At 37.4% G+C, this 22,049-nt stretch overlaps 1 protein-coding gene across 4 annotated transcripts in view; it reads right to left on the reverse strand.

The window, feature by feature from the left end:
• PTPN2 (protein tyrosine phosphatase non-receptor type 2) overlaps nt 1–22,049 on the reverse strand; it is an 86,040-nt gene that overhangs the window by 5,401 nt on the left and 58,590 nt on the right. For 2 of the 4 annotated variants that reach the window (XM_040479468.1, XM_040479472.1), the window contains 4 exons: nt 15,991–16,200; nt 14,040–14,192; nt 7,193–7,374; nt 2,045–2,625 (listed from right to left, as the gene is read on the reverse strand). In XM_040479468.1, coding sequence (XP_040335402.1) covers nt 2,418–2,625; nt 7,193–7,374; nt 14,040–14,192; nt 15,991–16,200 — 753 coding nt within the window. In that variant the 3' untranslated portion in view covers nt 2,045–2,417. Of the gene's footprint in view, nt 1–1,638; nt 1,728–2,044; nt 2,626–7,192; nt 7,375–14,039; nt 14,193–15,990; nt 16,201–22,049 lie in introns of those variants that run through there. The other 2 variants (XM_040479469.1, XM_040479471.1) reach the window with 2 other exon arrangements.

Consider the following 22,049-nt stretch of genomic DNA (forward strand, 5'->3'; position numbering starts at 1 on the left):
GACAGATATGAACACAAATGCACTATATATTAATGTAGATATCCTTTCTTAAAAATGATAAAGCCTCTGGCTTTTTAAAAAACCTTTTTTTCGTCCTTAACCTATTCCAAAAATAATACTACCTCATTAAAGTCAAACTACACAACTGACTTTTAAAATCTGTTATAATTAGAAAATATTAGGACACACAAATTTTGTAAAATGTAAAACCTACCGCGGATTGCTAACTTTGTCGTCTGGCTGTTACCCGAGAAGGCAGGAGCCCGGTCTGTGTCCTTCCCTCTGACTAGCACACCGCTTTCAATAAAGGGGCCAGGATGATGACCCTGGGCACCACAGCACATGTATTTTTAATAATTAGTACATGGAACCCACCAAAAATATTATTACTGGTAAAAACTTAACACACTATCCTTCAGGATCTGCTTGAGAGGAAAGATGACTAACCCCTGCAGAAGTTTATCAACAAATGTTTACTACACTGAACATGATTGTTAAGATATATGACAAAAAACACCACTCAGAAGGAAAGAAAGCAGACAAAAAGCAAAGCTAAAATCCAGAATCCAGGGAAACACATTTACCCTGCAAAGGGGCATCATTATCAGCATTTGTTTTTTGTAAGAAGTTTTTACCTTTTTGTTTAAGGCAAGGCTACTTTCGATTGGACACTCAGTATGATCTACCCGTATCTTACTTGCAGAGTAATATACTGCATTTTAGCAAATATAAACCAAGGCAAATTAGAAAGGTTTTAAACCAATAATGACGGGTCCCGGTACCTGAACACAGGTTTAATGCAGACAGACATAAAAAAAAAAAAGTCCCTCTTACCTCCTCTCCATTTAAAGGTTACAGGGCACAGTAATACTGAATTAGGACACAGGCACAAGTTACGTAAATCTTATTTAATATGTAGTACCACCTACATCCTGCTTTCAGACTTTCAGCATAATTTAACACATTCAAGAAGGCTACTCAAATCAATTCAAAATACCTATCTATACCAATGGTTTTCAAACTGTTTTTAAGATTTTAACTGTCCCCTTAAAATAATTAAACCTCATGCAGCGATCTTATGTAGTATATAAAATAGATAAAGCAGAGATGCTCTGGTTGAAAGTAAAGGCTGGTAGCTTGGAGTCCTTCCAACCACCTCGGGGCGACCCTTCAAAAATCCAATAAGCGTAGTTCGAAAACCAGTGAAATAATGTGATTTTATTATATCAGTAATTAAATTTATAACAACTATTTAAAGTTTAAGCTAAACAAGTTAAACACTGAATGGAATGTTGGGATATGAAGAAGGCTAGCACTCAAATGAGCAGTTAAATTCACCAGACAATATGCTTTAAAAATACCCATTAAGAAGTTAAAGGGACAAGGTCAGGTTTGTACATCATCATACTATTTATTGAAGTAGAAAGAACTTGAAAAAATTTTACTTCAAAACTTCAGTATAGTAAACTGAAACTGTGGATAATAAAATGCTGCTCCTTATTTTTATTTCCTAAAGCATGGTTTATCCCAACTGTAAATTAGGGTAATTACATTGAAATGTTCATGAAAAATAAACAGTATCCATCATGGGCTTTACAGAAACCAATTTCTTTACAAAGTCTTGAGACCAAATGTTACCTGACTATGCCAGTAAAGAGAATTTTCCTTCAAAGATATTTTTAGGGAAAATTTTTGTTTGTTTGTTTTTCTTTTTAAATTTGGGAAAACTGTAAAACATAAAAGAAATGCAAATATAGAGTAAAAAGTGCTTATTTAAAGTTAGTTCTAACTGCTCATATCAAACTTCTCTTTAGGAAAATGTATCCAGTACAATTGAATCAACATACAATTTATTTTTTTTATGGTAACAGATTTTGCATATTGAGCTTTTAAAAAGTACATTTAACTACAAAAGTAAGATTAAATACTTATAAAATATATTTACCCTGAAATGATTAAGAATATAAAATGTTGATGCCCATGTCAACAGTACATTATACATTACACGCATTATTTAAAGGTCATTTTCTTTCCAGTAATAATGTAGATAAAACCACAATATTTATTGCTTGTTATCAAGTGCAGGTTAAAATCCAGATAGCCTCCAAAAACAAATCTTTGTTTTGAGGATTTCTCAATCTGGTCAGGTGAAATATTACACTGAACATGTACGAATACAGTTGCAAAATGTACCAGTTTTCAACAAGCATTCAAGTCTTTATTTCAGATAGCTGTTTACAGTTTGGGGACAGTGTCCTGAGATGTTGGGCTGGGGACTGAATATATCACTTGTCTGGTTGGTGTCTATTCTACCGCACCATTTCTGGGGTGTGAGGAGTTTGCTAACAGACAAACCCTTGTGACTAACGCAACACTGTCAGCTATTAGTGCGGGAGCTTGCGGGGCAGAACTGTTATTTATAGGACATTCTGCTGAAACAACAGTGTCCAGCCAACAAAAGCGCCCACCAAAATGACTGACACAAACCCCATCTTAGTGAGAATAGGTTGCCAATATAACCACCTTTTCCTTTTTCGTTCAGTCTCATTTAGCCTCTGTTTCATCTGCTGCACCTTCTGAGCCGTGTTAGCTTTTCTGTCCTCTCGAATACGTTTCCGTAGAATGCTAGAATACATAAAAACAAATGAAAGGAAGTGCATGGTAAGACTTAGTTACTCTAATGCAGAGGACCTAAGCCCAAATACCCACCTCCCAAGCCCCACATTTTTAAACTCGTTAAAACACTAGAATGAAAAAGGGGAGGATTTTCAATTATTCTAAGTGGTCCAGAGATGTACTCTAATAATTCAACAATTTCTGGTAAAATTTTCTATTAATAAATACTTTTGGCAGGACCTGAAAATAAGTATGGTGCTTTCTTTTGTTGAAATGTGAGCTGGAGGCTGTCAGCTTGTTTTCTTCCTAAGCAGCTGGAAGAGGTGAGGGATAAGAGTCCCTGGCATCTAAGCCACTTTTGTCTTTACATGATTTTCCACAAAGGCCACTCATAAAAGCTATCTGCTTCATACTTCCATGAAGATGCTACCATGGGATGCCTACCTATCTGTTTGTGAGAATACGTTGCTTATTTCACTTATTTCACACTTATTTCTAGCATCCATCTTCCTATTCAATACAGAATGTCTGTTCCAATGGAAGCTCTCTGACTCCCAAGACACACAGTCCTAGGGCACTGTAAAGAAGAATGGCTAATGGCAACATGTACATTACTATATCTTGCCTTTAAAAAAATTTCACAAACTCCATCTCCTCTTTTCACTTATTTCCTATAATACAGCAAAAACCTAACCAGTTTCCTTGCCTCTGAATTAAACATTATTGCCACAGTAAGTGTTCTTAAGTCCAGCTCTCTAGTTGTGTAGCTTGATTACAAATTTTGAATGCCTTGTCAGTCTACTACATTAAGAGCCAACTTCCCCCCCCCCAGCTGAAATGTTTACCCTGAATCTAATAATGAGAAACAATCAGAGGAATCAAGATTGTGGGGTGTTCTAGAAGGCAACTGGTATAGCAGCTGCAAAGATGTCAAGGTCAGGCAAGGGGAAAAAAAGTGGTGGTGAAAAGTTCCAGATTAATGGAGACTAAAGACTAACATCAATCAAATACAATCCATGATCCCTGATTAAATCTTGAATTATTTCTTTAAATAGCTACAGAGACTGGGATCATGAAAATATTCCAAAATTAGATTATAGTGATGGCTTCACAACTCTATAAATGTACTAAATCCACTGAACTTATGCTCAATAAAATTATTTTTTTTTAAAAAGCTATAAGGTGGATCTTTTAGACAACTAGAGAAATTTGAATATATACTATATATTAGATTATTTTAACAATGTTCTTTTCAATTCTGTTCTTTCATTTCTCCCTCCACTCGACCCCTAGAATCCCTCTATTCTTACCTTACAGCATTTAATTTACAGTAAATAAGTCATGTTGCTAATTTGGGATCTTGTTTTACTCCCTAAATATGTTGGCAACTTGAGGCTCTATTTTGCTTATCTCTGTGTGCCCTTTGAATTTTAATGTCTTCCTCACTTTACCTATCATACACCTGGGTATCTTTGGCAGTCTGAACTCTGCTGTAATGACTTGCATAAATTATTACCTGAATTTAAAATTCATTATTAACAAATATGTGTGTACCTGCCAGTGAAAAGAAATTAAGTTGTATCCAAGTGCAGGTGAAACATATATAAAATATGTAAAAGATTACATGTACTTTCTCCTGCCAGAAGCCTGAGGCCAAACAACCAGGTTGCAATTCAGATAGAATCTTTAATAGATTATTTCATTTAAAAATTTCATTACAATATAGAAGATAATTATAATTTTTATCCAGTGTTGATATTTACCATATAACTCCAATATGAGTTCACTGTTACATGATTATGTAATTAGTGCTTTAAATATTATGTAAGAGTTTAAGAGGTTTTCTTTTTTTTTTTTTTTTTGAGAGAGAGAGAGGGAGGGAGATAGCAAGTCGGGGAGGGGCAGAGTGAGGGGGAGAGAGAGAACCCCAATAGGGTCAGAGCCCAACACAGGACTCGAACCCACGAACCATGAGATCATGACCTGGGCTGGAAGTCGGATGCTTAACCAACTGAGCCACCCAGGCACCCCATGAGGATTTTTTAAAGAGGATTTTTATGATATTTAGAGAAACTGGTTGTGGTTTTGATTGGGTTGAAAACAGAATTCTTTCCCATGTAGAATAATGGAATAGAGGCTCTTGCTTTCCAAAAATGTACTATATGTTTTCAGGAATGGAACGAAAACAAGTACCAAGAGATGACATTACTTAATTTAAGAATGCAATTTGAGAGAAGAAAGAACTATTCTCTATTTGTGAATCTTTATTTACTTAGTTGGGCCTAAGGAAATTATGCCCATGTAATAACCTTCCCAGGTCTAAACAATTCTATGATTCAAAAGCCACAAATCGGTAGGGAACGATTCCTGTGGGCCCTTGCCTTCGGAAGGCCACATGGAATTCCTTACAGTGGCACCAACAGCAGGCTACTACCAATACATGTCCTGACAGGCATACTTCATGCTATGCAAACACAAAGGAGAAGGATCCAAGTAACCTGACTTTTCATTTATCCAAACTGTTCTCCACTCAGTGACCTGGGTTTATGGGTTACACTATAATTGAGAACACTGGCTTTTAAACTTTAACAGCAAGAAATATCTTACGGTCATCACACAAAAGTAGCCTCACACATAAATACACTTATACATGTACACAATATATATGCCAATGTATAGAATTACTATATTATGTAAAGATGTTAAAGTACTTAGCTATTATCTGTGATACTCTGATCTATTTTATCCTCTAATTTAAACTCTAATTTCTATTTTATTGTATTCTATTATTTAAAAAATGCCTTTTTTTTTTTTTCAACGTTTATTTATTTTTGGGATAGAGAGAGACAGAGCATGAACGGGGGAGGGGCAGAGAGAGAGGGAGACACAGAATGGGAAACAGGCTCCAGGCTCTGAGCCATCAGCCCAGAGCCTGACGCGGGGCTCAAACTCACGGACCGCGAGATCATGACCTGGCTGAAGTCGGATGCTTAACCGACTGCGCCACCCAGGCGCCCCTAAAAAATGCTTTTTTATAACTCACTAAGTTATTTCATGACTATAGGAATGTGACCTTTATTATGAAAAAACTGACTTGAAGGATATTTAATAATGAAAATGAAAGAAAACGTATTGTGTTCTATTCCCTTGAAACTGAAATTCCTTCAATAAGATCTTGATTTATTTTATTAGCCTCCCTAATGCAAAGCTATAAGATCAGTATTAAAATTTATTGGGATTGAACAATACAATTTTTCATGGCAATCTTTCTTTTATGCCCTTTCACTTTTCTACAACTTTGCTCTCAGTCTTCTCTGCTCTATCCTGGGGGTGGGGGAAGCAAACAACCTATGTATGCACACACCACTTCCCCTGCCCCCAATAAAACCACCTCCGCAATCACTCTGTAACTCCTGAGTGGTTTTCCTCTTTAGGAAAGATTAAAAATCAACACTTTTGAAATACTAAGGATACCGATTCAATCATCAAGCCTGTGTTCCATTTAATTCTGCACATGGTACTAGCCAAAACAACAACATTAGGAACCTGAGAATCTTATTACCGATAAAGACAATTTAAAACAATTTTGATCTCTTGGTTTAAAAGTATTCTAATTAAAGTGAAAGAAGGAATAAATAAGCAACTTCATGCTTTAACTTTAGTTTAAAACCACTAGAACCATAAATAAGGAGTAACACTGCTAAGTCACTAAACTCTTCAGTACAATACATAATAACACACATGTATTTATTGTCATGTTACCTGTGATAGGATTTCAGGTAATTTTTATACTGGTGAAACACAGAAGTGAAGCTACTGTAATGTATAGGAGAACTCAATAATTTTCATGGTGCCCCAACATCCCAATGTTAACAAACAGGACTACAACATGCAATTTTCCACAAAAAGCTATTTGACAAAAAGAAGAGAGAGAACATCACTGACAGATGAAGAGAGGAAATGAATGAGCTCTTTCACTCATACCTGAGGATGCCAGCTTCCTAACTGGTGAGAGATAATCAGAGCCTTAGAAATGGAAATGTTTAATTTAAAAACTGAAATCGTTTACAGATTCCTATGGCTTCAAAACTCAAAAAGTATAAAAGGGCATTTTGTGTAATTTTTTTTTTTTAAAAAGACTCTTCCCCTTCCAATAATGGAACGATGCTTAAATATTCATTTAACTATTTTATCATTTCATTAAAGGCATATTATCAACTCCATTACAACCATAAATATGAACACGAATACTTGTACAAATGTTAGGTATTCGTACAACTTATTTTCTATATACTGTACGTTTTAGCATCTAATTATATTAACTTTATAGCACTCAAGTTAGTACTGAGTTAAGCCATTTTCCAACTGGTTTCTATCAGTACTGGCCTCATAATAGGGCCAAAGCGCTTTTGAGATCAACAATGTCATCATATACTACTCAAATACCCTTAGGTAATAAGTAAGTGAATAGCTACATTAATTCAATAAACAAAAGTCCTATATTAGTTCATATCCACTGAATTTATTAAAATAAAAAAGTCTCATCTTTTTAAGCATGCTATTGCCATCAGCTTACCTCTCGCTGTTCTCCTCCATGGTATCCTGCATTTTAGAGGATAGTCCTGTGTATCTGTCACCTGTCAGTTTTTCTTCTTCTAGGCCTATCCTATTCCCATTGTATTTTTCAGTCATTATTTTGGTTGGTGAATGATCAAAAGCAGGACATAAGTCTTCCTTAGAGAGTTCTTTCCACCGTTTCTAGGTAGGGAAGAGAAGTGAAAAACAAATGCAAATACTAAAATTGTGGTTTTCTTTAAATAAGAAGGATATATGAATTGAAATTCTAGATTCAACTTAAGAAAACCCTGTGATGCTGACAAACAAAAAAAAAAGGCATTTTACCAAAACTCTTGTAGATGGGTAAGTTCAAAATTAAAAAATAATATAGCATTTAATATTTATATACATCACTATATAGTTGAATCTTGATGAAATTTAGTGGACTTTAACCTATTTAAGATAAACTATACCAGGACCTCACCAAACTATGAGTCATAGGAAGATTTTAGCCAAAGCTGGATTCTGCTGGACTCCTAACCCACAGGTATGTTATCACTGGAAACAGTGACCAAGATGGCAGTTGAATGTGATCTAGCATGTCCTAGTTCCTTGCCACAGTCTGGTCTGGTGGAGAAACAACAGTGAGATCTCCAGGCAGGTCTCTCTGATGCCAGAGGACTTTAATTTGGTTTTTTCCTACCACATATGCTAGCAGATTCAGGTAGCAAGCCCATTACTAGGCTAGAGAAAACTCTGCTAGCATGCTTGGACTTTATAAAGGAGGCGGGATTTAGACCAAGATGAAGAGAAATTCCATTTCCTTCATCTGTCAAACAGGCTGTCATCACCTGTTGTGATTGAGACATAACATGCCTAGCACCATGTCTGGCAAATGTTAGATTCCTTTGCCCTCAATGTCACCATCCCTTGTAAGAGAGGAAGAGGTACAAAGTGTACCTGGGCACCTGGAAGATGAAGGCAGTGACAAAGTGCCAGCCAGAGAGGGAGAAGACAAGCATAACCTCGGCATGGGAACACCTCAAGTCCTTCAAGGGCTGGGAACACAACAATCCATCTCTCTGACAATGACAAGACTAGAAAAGGTGGCAGCAAGAGCCAATGGTTTGGATGATCTGTGACTCTGAAACTGGTGCAAAATGACCTGGTATGGACAGGGGTGGCCCTCTTAGAAGATCCTATCACAGAAGCATGGAGTCTGGAATCTAATGAATAAGAGACTCTGTAACTTACTGCCTGAGGATTTTAATGTTCTTGAACAGAGATGTAACACTGTAATTTATACTAGTCTGGAACGTAGTGAAACAATCTTTCCCTGGAGTTGCTTTGGTTAAAAAAACTGCATGGTTAAAAACAATGCTTATATATTCAGATTAAAAAAAAATCCCCGGAAAATTCACTGATACACTGATAAATTAGTTTCGAACTTGTTTCACTACCCTACAACAGAGGACTTAAAAAGGAAAAAGGCATTTTACTACATTCCACCTTTCCCATATATAGCTATTTTATTGCGATGCATAATTAATGTGTCTCTTTTTAAAAGTAATTTACAAAACACTTAGAGAATGTAAAATTTTGTAATTTGTTACATTTGGAGGACAGGGTGTAATACAGTATGGTACAATCTGACTAAGCAGATGAAGAACATGTGGAGCTTGGCCCTGAGAGATGAGGCCAGAAAGAAAGACATCAATGAAAGAAGTCTCTGAACTTATGTGAGAAATAATGGAACGGAACCAACCTCTCCTAAGCAAGGACCTCATAGGATGTGATGTAAACCACATCCAGAAAGAACATTCTGCCAGTATTTGAGAAACAGTTGTAATGAAACGTAAGAGTAAGAGGTGTTTTTTAAAGTTTATTTATTTATTTATTTTGAGAGGGACAGAAACAGCATGAGTAGGGGAGGGAGGGAGGGAGGGAGGGGGAGAGAGGGGGGAGAGGGAGAGAGAGAGAGAGAGAGAGAGAGAGAGAGAGAGAGAGAGAATGCCAAGCAGGCTCCGTCCGCACTGCCAGTGTAGAGCCCAATGCGAGGCTCGAACCCACAAAGCCATGAGATCATGGCCTGAGCCAAAACCAAGAGTGGGATGCTTAACTGGCTGAGCCACCCAGGTGCTCCAAGAGTAAGATGTTTTCACTTCAGATGACTATGTCAGGTTTCTTTCTTCCCCTGTTTTACATTTTTGTTACTCAGTCCAGACAGCATTTTGTATATTGAAGATGCATGTGGGGAAACTTTTCAAGCACTTACTATACCCACACTGACCTAAAACTTCAACTGCACCAGCTCTTAATCCTCAGAAGAACCTCAGGAGGGAGGTGCTACCTCTGCTATGATTATCCCCTTTTACAGATGAGATGGGCTGAAAGAACAGAAGTAATTTGCCCAGGTTATGCAGCTAATGAACAGCAGGCCCAGATTTTAATGCTATAATCCCTGATTAACTGTACCTGTGAACAGCTCATCAATTTCAGATACCACATAGTTTAAGAAAGTACCCAATAAAAATGTGAAATTGTCTCCAGAATTTAGGCTGTTCAAAAAAAATTTTTTTTTTAATTTCAATTCTTCACTGGGGTCCTAGTTATAACAACTTGGCCTTATACTTGGACAAAACTCAACAATGTCAATAAACAAAACAATGACAAAAATCAAGTCTTACTGGACCATTTCCCAGAATATGCAACAAATTTCAGAATCTGTCAACATGAAAAGGATTCAGCAAAAGGGATGGGAGTGGAGGAAAGGAGATATTTAATGGTAGTGAATTTTTAAAGAATATGTCATTTTGCCATGTCTCTGGGCAGCAAACTCACTCAACTTTGCCTTCCCTGTGACCCACAAGCAAGCAGGCACTCCAGAATCATCTGCCTAGGCTTGTCACTGCTGACTGGTGAAGCCAAGGAATCAATACTGCATTCAGCTACTTCATTCAAGCTCTCATCTGAAGGCCTGGAGGACAGCTTATCTGGACTGAGAGTTTCTCATCTCCCTTTCTAATTCTACACTCACACTGAACGAAACCCTACACATCACGTGCTGCCTGCACATCACCCTGCACAGTGCCTGCAACCCCACCCTACCCATCTTTCACTGAAGAAAGTCACTCGAAGGAGCAGTTAAACTTGAAACCCACTATAATTTGTTAAAAATAAATCATTTGCTTTAGTAGTAGTATCAAATTACCAACTAGAGATCTTACAAGATTAATTCTGAATTGCCAATCTGGATATTTTACTCTGTGAAGTTTGCTGTCATCATGGATACTGGGAGTGTGCTAATATGTGGTAATACCAGTAACTACAATGTGTTTTTATGCCCAGCCATGTGCCAAGAAAGATGTACGGTAAATGATATGTTTTTAGAGACAACTAGAACTTACCTGTATATATCTACGTAGGTCAAGGTCATTGGAAATTCCCAATGATTACAATTATGTAGCATGTATTTATTGATTTCAGAAACAATCACCTTTGATGTGTATATTAACAGCTCTCCTTTCTCCTGACAGATTCTAAATCACTTTTTATCCACATATGTCAAAAACCTTCATAGGAAGACTAACATAAAACTGTATCCAATAATGAAAATACCACTCACACAATACAAATCTAAATTAAGACTGAAGGTGAAGACAGATATCCCCTTTAGGAACAAATAACAGAGACTAAGAAATATGGTTTGGGTGCTGCTGAACAGACAGTTCTCTGGGGGGACACCAGTTCAGGAAGTATCACCCTCCCACACCCCTGGCCACCATGCTCACAAAGAAAGAAGCTTCCTTCTTCTTACAAATATTAACTTTCCCTAAAATTCAGAGGTAAAGAGGAGGAGGTAGGCATATGGAGAGAAAGAAGAGCCTTTTTATAAATTGGTTATCATATCCTTGTATGTCAAAAGAGACAATTTCATGGGCTACAGTTATATTCATGCAGTTTGGGGTTTCTACATTAACTTTAGATCTTATAATTTAGGATCTCGGGGAACTTTCCTTTTCTTAGATTTTTATTCTAAGCTAAGGTTCTAGAACAGCACTGTCCAGTGAAATATAATATAGTGACATTTACAATTTTCAAATGTCTAGCAGCTGTGTTAAAAAAAGATGAATTTTAGCTATGTTTTATTTAACCCAATATAAAAAACACTGTCATTTGAACATACAATCAATATTTTAAAGTGTTTTTTTTTAATTTACTTTGAGAGACAGAGAGGAAGGGAGGGACAGAGAGAGGGAGACAGAGAGAATCCCAATCAGGCTCCACACTGTCAGTGCAGAGCCCAATACAGGGCTCAAACTCATGAACCGTGAGTTCATGACCATAGCCAAAATCTAGAGTCAGACAACCGAGTCATCCAGGTGCCCTAGATATATAATCAATATTTTTTAAATTATTGAGACATTTTATACTTTTTCTCCCTGTATTTAATCTTCAAAATCTGGTATGTATTTTACACTTTAAGCAGATCTTGATTCCAACTAGCCATAATTCAAGTACTCAGTAACACATGTGGTTAATGGCTACAGTATTATAGCAAAGTTCCAGGAGGAGAAAAATATCTATGTAAGATAAACCCATATATATTTACTCATTAAAATACAGATACTCATTAATTACCATTATAATTAATAAAATCACAGCACATATAAATTATAGGAGCCTTAAGATCATTTCTGTGGAAACTGACCCCTCCAAATGGGTAATAGGCTTTTCTGATCCTTAATACCTGAAAAATACAGAGACATTTCCAATGTCTTCCTGAAGAAGGGGCAGAGAATGCCTTGGGTTTGTATGAAGTGCTAATGAAGCCAAAAGGAGATTCTGATGGCTACACCGTAGCAGATAAATTGAGACAGAAAAAACTCTCCCAAGTCACAAACTACACTGTCATAATAATAAAGACCACAAGAAGTATGTTCATAAAATTCATCTCTGTAGTGAAAAAGATTCTCAAAGTAAGTGTGTATATATTCTGAAACTAAAGAAACTTGAAAAAATTTTAAAGTGGAGGGAGAGATACTATCCAAAGGATGGCACACTTTCCCTACAATTAGTGTGTTAAGAACATCCAGGAGATGAGCAGTGAAACAACTAGGGAACATACAAGTGTGTGAAAAAAGTCTGGTATAACTACTTAACTTTTTTAAACTCCAGATTTAAACTGGAGAGTTCACTGGGATAAAAAAGACATTTTCCTAATGGAAGAAGGGTCTTACGCTTTGTGGGCTAAGCTAAGCTACATACTACCTTGTGGACTGATGCAATATTTTTCTTTACTAAAGAGTATTCTTTAATGCTATATAAATATTTGAAAAAAACATTTTAAATGAACTTTATTTTTTTCTTTCTTCATTTTAAAGGTTTTATTTTCATTCCAGTTAACATACATTGTTATATTAGTTTCACGTATATCATTTAGTAATTCAACAATTTCATACATCACTCTGCGCTCATCAACACAAGTGCACTTCCTAATCCCCATCACCTATTTAACCCACCTCCCCACCCACTTCCCTTCTGGTAACCATCAGTTTGTTTTCTACAGTTAAGTCTCTTGGTTTGCCTCTCTCTTACTTTATTTCCCTTTGCTTGTTTTGTTTCTTAAATTCCACATATGAACGAAATCATATGGTAATTATCTTTGTCTCTGATTTCGCTTAGTATTATACTCTCTAGCTCCATTCATGATGTTGTCAATGGCAAGATTTTAATAAAACTTTAAATTTTTTTTTAACGTTTATTTATTTTTGAGACAGAGAGAGACACAGCATGAACGGGGGAGGGTCACAGAGAGAGAGGGAGGCACAGAATCTGAAACAGGCTCCAGGTTCTGAGCTGTCAGCACAGAGCCCGACGTGGGGCTTGAACTCATGAACCGTGAGATCATGACCTGAGCCGAAGTCGGACGCTTAACCGACTGAGCCACCCAGGCGCCCCATGATTTTAATAAAACTTTAAAATCTCACCGGTAATAGTTTGTCTTGAATAGTTACAATTATACTAATGATGAGAAGAGTTAGCTGAGGAACAGAACTGCTTAAGAATATTTTAATGTCTCTGAAATCTACACGACACCTAACTTATATTTAATTCCATTATAACAGATGGTCTGATCTGAGTTATAAAAGGCGGTTTATTCAGAATATTCCTGTCTTGGCTAGTAATCACAGATATGAAAGAGTCAGTATATGTGTTCATAAGAGAAACATAAAGAGATTTTATCGACTTATGTTCAATACTATGTGATCAGATCAGACAAGAAATGTGGGTCTGTTGTTATTTCTGTTTCTATTTTACATTTTATGTTAGTACATTACACAGATTTCTGATATCAGTCTTTGAACGTAGTCTTTGCAAATGTGGAATAAAAATATCTTCATGAGAGTACAGCCAGCAACCCAGAGAAACATAACTTTGTACTGGAATTTCATTATGTCTGCCATAAGTACTCAAGTTGCTCACTGTTATAAAATTAAGTATTTATTACATGAATTATTCTATAATCACAGGTCAGGTTTTTAATGAGCTGAAAGTACAAACAATTTCTGGTTTATTTTAATACTTAAATGCTTATACCCTCCTTACATAAACATTTCGCTTTCTTTAATGAAATCTTATTCCCACTGGGGCTTTTGAGTAACAGGAAGGATTTAACATGAGGCTGAGGTATGTATGAGGCAATAAGCTTAAACTTTAGTTTTAAGACAGCCAGCTGGATTTACCATGTGAATGTAAATATGCTTTTTGGAAGGAAGGGAGAAAATATGTGCTTAAATGAAGTGCAGTTATTTGATGCTAATCATATATAATACACAGGTATTTTTGCCCCTAAAAAAATTTACCTGTATATTTGAATCTCCCTTTATAAATTTTGCTCCTTCTATTATAGTCATATATGAGAATCTGAGTTGGTCTGGTGTCTGAATAAGTCCCATTCGATATTTTCTCATATTCAGTAACAGTTGTTTAATGTTAATATCATCTCCTTTTTCCATCTGCAAGAAAGGTAAAAATTATTCAAGCCTTCTGTTGTTAGGGTCTAGGGAAAAGAAGCAATACAGGATAGCTGCTAAGCGCTTTACAATGAGCAGTGTGTTTCCCCCAAGAACAAGAAGTTACCACTGCAGCTGTAACTCTTTCTGTACGAAACAGGCACCCCAATCCACCATCACCCCCACAACTCAACTGTTCAAGCAGTAGGTGGAAGCCTTTAGCTGATATACAACTGATTCCAAACCAATCACAGTAATCTCATTCAGTTTGGCCAGTGTTTGCCTAAGGAAGGATTTATGGCCAGTTCTGGCTTAATGTAAAGATAAACCCACTGAGATTAGTGCTCTTCTTTTTTTCTTAAAGGTCTTGGCAGAAATAATTTTTTTTTGCCCAGTGCCCTTCTGCCTTCATGTCTGTGTCCAGTAGCCACCTAGAGATGGTGGAGAAGACAGAAAGAGCCTAGATGCACTATGACACTGTTGAGTCGCCCCACCAGCCCTGGACTATAGATCTGGTATTATAACCACCGTACTCCTCACCACAAATGAAAAACAAAAAGTGGAAGTTATGTTTGGCAGGGAATAGGCACAAACACACAATCCAGTTTTTAATATTCACCATTAACTGCATAGACACCAGAGTTTTTAGACATATCAAAGTTCACTTTAATGTAACACTCTGGCTTTTTTTTAAACATCTTTTTAAAAAAATTTTATTTTTTTTTTAATTTTTTTTTTCAACGTTTATTTATTTTTGGGACAGAGAGAGACAGAGCATGAACGGGGGAGGGGCAGAGAGAGAGGGAGACACAGAATCGGAAACAGGCTCCAGGCTCTGAGCCATCAGCCCAGAGCCTGACACGGGGCTCGAACTCACGGACCGCGAGATCGTGACCTGACTGAAGTCGGACGCTTAACCGACTGCGCCACCCAGGCGCCCCTATTTTATTTTTAAATCAAGTATGCTCTATGCCCAACATGGGGCTTGAACTCATGACCCTCAAGATTAAGAGTTGCATGCTCTATTGACTGAGCTAGCCAGTAACAATTGGCTACATGTAACAATTGTTACATGAATTGCCATATAACAATTCAGTTTCTGATTGAGGTATATTACATATAGGCAGAGTGGTAAAGTAATACGGTAGGTGTATTAAGACTCAACTATTCTTATACTCTAGAGGTGCTCTGTACCCAAGTAAGGAAAAATGGACATTTAAAAAATGTCCTGTATCCAGGCTGGGGCTGGGAATGGGGTGGTGAGAAAGAATACAGCCCTTGGGGGCACATATCGGAGTCTCAGGGGACTAACAGTACTAACATCTATTTGTATCTCACAAAATACCAGAGACTCTTCAGATTACTCTAAATGTATTAATTCACTTAATTCTCACAACACCCCCGTGAGGAAAAGTGCCATTATCCTTATTTGTAAATAAGGAAACTCAGGCAAGAGAAATGAAGTGCTTGTCTGAGGAGGCAGGAATTCAATATTACGTATCAATTTATATTTGAGAAACAAAGAGGGAGGAGGCTTATTGTTTTTGTAATATAAAGCTACCAGGAAAAAACAAAAAAAAAGTCTTTTGGGAGATCTCTAGAATCACCTTGGACACAGGACCAGCACTCTCACAAATAAGAGGCAGTTCAAAGGGTATGAATGAGGTTTGTTTAGGTTTTTCTGAAAGAAGGCAGAAGTTTGAAAATCACAGTTCTGGGATAGTGGTATTAGAGCTTACTTCTGCCAGTGGAAACAGTAAAAATTAAACAAGACTAAAATTAGATCATAAGAAGCACTTACCAGAACAAGACAGGTATCTACTAGAGAAAAGGTGCCTGACCGCCCAATGCCTGCACTACAGTGGATCACTGCAGGCCCATGTTCAGGATTCAGGGAACCAGATTCTCTCACTTTAAATAAGAAATTGAGAAATGAAGCTGGTGATTCAGGGACTCCAAAATCTGGCCAGGTAGTATAATGAAAGTGAGATATTGTTCTGGTTTCACCACTCTACAAAGTGAAAATCAAGGGGGGAAAAGTTAGTTCTAATTTCTTAAAAAAAAAAAAATTATTTCAGAGAGATAATGTATTTTGTGTAATGCTTTTAATCCTTATGGACTTTTGTACCATGATTTTTCATTTGGTTTCTGATAATCACTCACACAAGTTTGGAGTTCTTTAGGAGAATCTGGAATTTATTAATAATAGCTAACATTTCTAAAACATTATTTTGCAGGCATGTTCTAAGCTTTTTATGTATTCAACTCATACAACAATCCTATTAAAATTCATTTTCTAGATGAGAAAACCGAGGCCAAAGGTTAAGCAATTTACCCAAGGTTACAGATTTAGAAAACAGCAGACCAGAATCAGAAGCAGTAGTCTGGGTTCTTAGCCACTAACCTGAACCATACATGTTGCCAGGATTTTAATTCATATATCGTGGGTTTTTTTCTTCCATTAAAAAAAAATTCTACCAGTATAATTTTACATTCTTTAGTGGTTTCCTTTTTAAGCACTCCCAAGATTTTTCAGATATAATTTTTCTCGTTATACGAGTCATCTTGTAGATTGTGCTACCCAGGCTCAGAGAAGCAACTCAAGAATTAATTTAAAGAAACAATCTTCACATTTTTTATTGAAACTGCTCTTCTAATTGCTGCTTTTCCCCATGGCAATAATTTCCAATCCTAAAACTGTTTATATGACTTTGTGATGTGCTAAAATGTTTTACCAATATGCTAAATGCTTCCTGTCTCTTAAAGCCTGCCTGGCATTCACTATCACTTCCTGGATATTCCTGATGAGCTTTATTTCTGACTAACTCATTATGAAAATGTTCCTAAGCTTCTGCCAGCTGCTTTTGCCCCAAGGAGCACTTCGGTGCCTTCTCGTCTTCATTTCTGTAAATGAAGCAGTAACCCTCAAGCATGTCTCTGCACAATTTCTCAGTTTCATTATAGGACGTTTTTGGAGGGAGAAGCCATATAAGCAACATTTTAAAAAGTTATTTTTAATGGTTAAGGGCTAAAGATTATTATTACAGCATTGTGCTTTTGGTACCAGTTTTCAAAATTAAGGTTAACTTTCTTTTTTTTTTTTTTTTAATTTTTTTTTCAACGTTTTATTTATTTTTGGGACAGAGAGAGACAGAGCATGAACGGGGGAGGGGCAGAGAGAGAGGGAGACACAGAATCGGAAACAGGCTCCAGGCTCTGAGCCATCAGCCCAGAGCCTGACGCGGGGCTCGAACTCCCGGACCGAGAGATCGTGACCTGGCTGAAGTCGGACGCTTAACCGACTGCGCCACCCAGGCGCCCCAACTTTCTTTTTTTTAAAAAAAAATTTTCCTTTTTTTTTTTTTTTTTTTAAAGTAGAGATTAAGACTCCCAAATCCCAGATTTGGTTATATGAGGTATAACACTGATAAAATACACTGCAGAAACTTTTTAATGTCAAATTATATACTTCTAGTGATTGATTTTTCTTAACATTTGGCTTTCACAATTCCAAAGATACTCTGATCCATAGGTTCTCAATATACTGAAGGTACTAGATGATTTCTCTATTATTAATTAAAGTGACCATTGGGATTACTAGATTTCAAATCATTTCCTTTTAAATTCCAAAGTAAGCATGGTAAGTGAAAGAAGCCAAACTCTAAAGGCTATATACTATATAATCCTATTGATATGACAGTATGGAAAAAGCAAAATTATAGGGATAAAAACCAGCTCAGTGGTTGCCAGCAGCTGGGAGTGGGGTAAAGATGACTGTACACAGGCAACCTGGGAAAATTTGTAAGACTCACAGGGGGAAGGTGATGGAGCTGCTCTGTACTTTGATGGGGGAGGGGTGTTATACAATTGAATGCATTGTCAAAACTCAGAACTGTACACTGAAAAGACTGTATCTTACTGTATATTTAAAAAAAGGGAATTAAAAGTACTTTATTAAAAATGATATTTAAAACATTCCAAATTAAGAAGGCTAAACTTCAGTTTCCTCTTACAAAGCCATAAATGGACATGTAACAACACAACACCAACAGAGGAATGGGCTAAAGTGGCTGGTCTCTGGCTGGCTCAGAGCCATAGAGAACTCAGTCACATTTTACTTTAAATGGGGTCTAAGACTTCAGTGGGAGTGTTTAACCCCTTTTCTCCCCTGACAACTGCCCTGCTGTGGTCATCTGCCACTATGCAGTGCTGACAATACACAGCGGGGCCAGACTTGATCCATATGAGCTCCAAGCAGGTCCTGTGTGGACCTGCTGCAGCGCCCAGGTCTCAGAGGGGTGGCACCAGAACCCCGCTCTCCTGCGAGCCGTGCTCTGCAGGGTGTGACTCACTGTTCCCAAGTGGTTGTATGCTCACTTATTGCATCACCTCCTGGCTCAAAACCTATAGTTAACCCACTATCCTGAGCAACTGCTTCCTTTTTCTCTGCTTGTATGATTTTGGCTCAAGACTAGCAGTCTCTTGATTTTTTTCAAATTCAGGTCATGCTGTCTGGGATACTCAAAGTCGGTTTCCAGAAATGTTCACAACTGTTTGTATGATGCAGTCTTCCCCACTAATAGATTTTTGAGAATCAGTCTTTTTCTTTCCCCTAACAGGACCAAATTAAAGAACTTCTTGAGAAGTTTAGTTTTATTAATGTGCCCCTACTGAAACAAGATTCAAAATCACAGCTCACAAAAATCATACAGTTCCCAACGGACCACTTCATGAAGCAATAAGATCCATATGTTTAGTACTGAGATAAAAAAAGGAATGTTTATATGCTTGATTAGATCTCTTTTCCCTCCTCTTCATGCTAGAAAAAAAATGAGAGGAGGGAAAAAAGGGTAGCCAAAGACTAGAGAGCTAAAACAAAATTCATCTTTATTCCAAACAAGCTCTACACGTAGACTTAACAATTTTTGACAAGCTCCTTATTTCAAAACTAGTGGAAGCAGCCTTTTCTTCTCCCAGGTTACCAAATCACATCAGTCCTCCTGTGCTGCCCAGTTGGCGTCTTCCATTCCCTCCCACTGTTGACCTCACACCCCATGCACACCTGGTTGCAACCGCAATTAGGTGGCTGCCCCCGTCTCCATCCCCATGTGCACATGCCTGCCAAACCTTCTTTGTAAAATGCTGTGTAATGTATACCACACTGCAAAAATGTCAGTGGTTCACTGCTCTTTTTAAGACAAAATCTTATTTACAGTTGTTGAAGGAGAATTCTATCCTTAAAGGATATCTAATTCATTATATATGGAAGCCAGGAAGATAATCTATGAATTGAGTCAGCTATGGCAATTTAAGTGTATGCTACCTAAAGTGATTCAAATTCAAGTTATTTAACTATTATTTTATACAGATAAATAAGATTATGAATTTTCTATTTATATTTCTATTATAAAGAAATCTATATAGTTCTTTGGGCCTAGGCCCAATTATTTTCACACTTCAGGTATTTACAGAAGTACCAAGATAATATTCCCAGAAGACTTTCATTAGCCCAATACTGTCATCTGTAAATGGTTACAAACAGTACTTACCTTATAAGGCTATTGTGAGGAATAAATGAAACATTAAATTTAAAGTACCCAACTTATGCCTGCACATGGTAAATGCTTAACAGATACCTTTTCTGAAATAATTATACCAATTGCTTCCATTGTAGCTCCTAAAAAGCTCCTATCAATTGTAAGCCTCTCCACATTTCCAATGTTTTGGAAATATGTACTTAATACTTCCTCTACATGAAGGAGTAGCGAAGTTTGGGAACCTTATCTCCTAAATGCAGATTTTTTTTTTAATCAAATCTGTATCTCACTGTAAGTGCCTTAGTTCAGTCCCTCATCAATTTTTGCCACGATCATTGTACAATCTGTATTAAAGATTTAGTTACTGCAATTCATTTTGAAAGATGAACAGAACTCACTAGATCAGGAGGAGAGTGACAGAAACAGGTAGGCATGGGGCTTGCATTCTAAGCAGAGAGAAAAGCAATACACAGAGGTGCGGGCCCCCAACCAACAACCTGTTTGAGAACAAACCCTGAGTGCCTGAAAGAGATGGAGGTGGACAAGTAGGAAGGACCAGGCTGTGCTGGGCCCTGGACTTCTGCATTGTCCACAGAAGGATTTTTAAATTTTTTTTTTTTTAACGTTTATTCATTTCTGAGAGACAGGGTGTGAACAGGGGAGGGACAGAGAGAGGGAGGGAGACACAGAATATGAAGCAGGCTCCAGGCTCTGAATTATCAGCACAGAGCCCAATGCAGTGCTTGAACCCACGAACTAGGAGATTCTGACCTGAGACGAAGTTGGACGCATAACTGATTAAGCCACCTACACGCCCCTGCAACAGAAGGATTTTTTAAGAGCAAGGTGGAAGGATCATGACTGTGTTTTAGAATACCACATACTCAGTGCAATGGCAGAGGGGAGCACAAAGTTAACAGGTAAGGACTATCCACAGGGAGCTGAGAACCTTGTTATGGAGTCAAAGTAAATACCTATAAGATGGTAAAATTTAAATTATGGAGAGAAGTGTAAGACGATCATAGCTGTCAAGAATGAATGTGTCAGAGATAAGTTGAGAAAGACCTAAGTAAGGAATGGGCCACAAGGTGGTACTGAAGGATGTGCAGGATATAAATAGGCAGAGAAGAGAAGATAACATTCCAGGTGGGATAAACTGTTTAAACTATTCTGAATCAAATCCCAGCTGAGCATCACAATAATTAGGCACTCATCCTGTTTTGGGCAACTCTACAGGGACAGAGAAATAGAAGGCAGCCAGCATTACAATAGTATTCCTGGAACTTGATAAACATAAAGCTGGCCAAAAATATTATGGAAAATAATGAAGAGCTACTGAAAAGAAAATCCTGAAAGACAAATAAGCACTCTAGATGACCTTATATTTTAAAAGCCCTGCAAAAGCTCCTTCGTAGCTTAAGCCACGGGGCCACTTTAAAAGCAAAGATGGAATCTCTTCATTCAGGGGCAAAAGTTCAGACTCTTAGCTCTGATGAAGACACTGGGAAGTGTCACTGGCGTGCAGCTTTACTGCTCTCTTAGACCAGAGGCCTCTAAAAAAGCAGGGTCTGCACAGACAATAGCCCTGGCCTCAGACCTGTTAATACATACAAGTCAGACTCCTTTAGAAGCAAACTGGTTCTCTGCAGCTCAGGGTGAGGTAGGTGACCACTCACCTACTGCACTATCACCTTTCTCTCTCTTTTGGTATTTTTCTCCCTCAACTTGTTCTGGTCAACTGCCCTTGCTCCTGCAGTCCTTCCCAACTCAATAATATTACAAAGGAAACAGATACACACAACTAAAGCTAATAATTATAACTCTTGCATGGAGTCTTAGGCCTATTAACAGCAACCCTCTGAGGTACGTGTGTCCTTATACTCATTCTGTAGATGAGAAACTCAGGCATAGAGGGTAAACAGTGGGACCAATCATACAGCCAGGATTGGCAGAGTTGGAATTTAAACTCAGACCATCTGGTTCCAGAACTGAAATACCTAGTTAAATGCAATTCTGCTTCTCACACTGAAATGCTACTTTATTCTTCTAACATTCCTAGCTCTTACTAAAGATTGTAAAGTAGAATGTAAACATAATATTGCTATTAATTATGGTGGACTCTGAACCAGGCCAATAAGAAATCTCACAGTTGCTAGCAACTAAAACACAGTTTTGGCCAATGGTTGGCCGGTCAGTTCACATGCGGGCCTCAAATCCAGAAAGATGCTTCAAAACCAAGGGTTTTCCTTTACTTTGACAATTCATACTTTTTTCAAAAGACTTAGCCCCATATCATTACAAGTCAGGAGATTTGGATTTGAGT

This window comes from Herpailurus yagouaroundi, unplaced genomic scaffold (assembly GCF_014898765.1).
Source record: "Herpailurus yagouaroundi ecotype Mexico unplaced genomic scaffold, PumYag 142, whole genome shotgun sequence".
NCBI classification, from domain to species: Eukaryota; Metazoa; Chordata; class Mammalia; order Carnivora; family Felidae; genus Herpailurus; species Herpailurus yagouaroundi.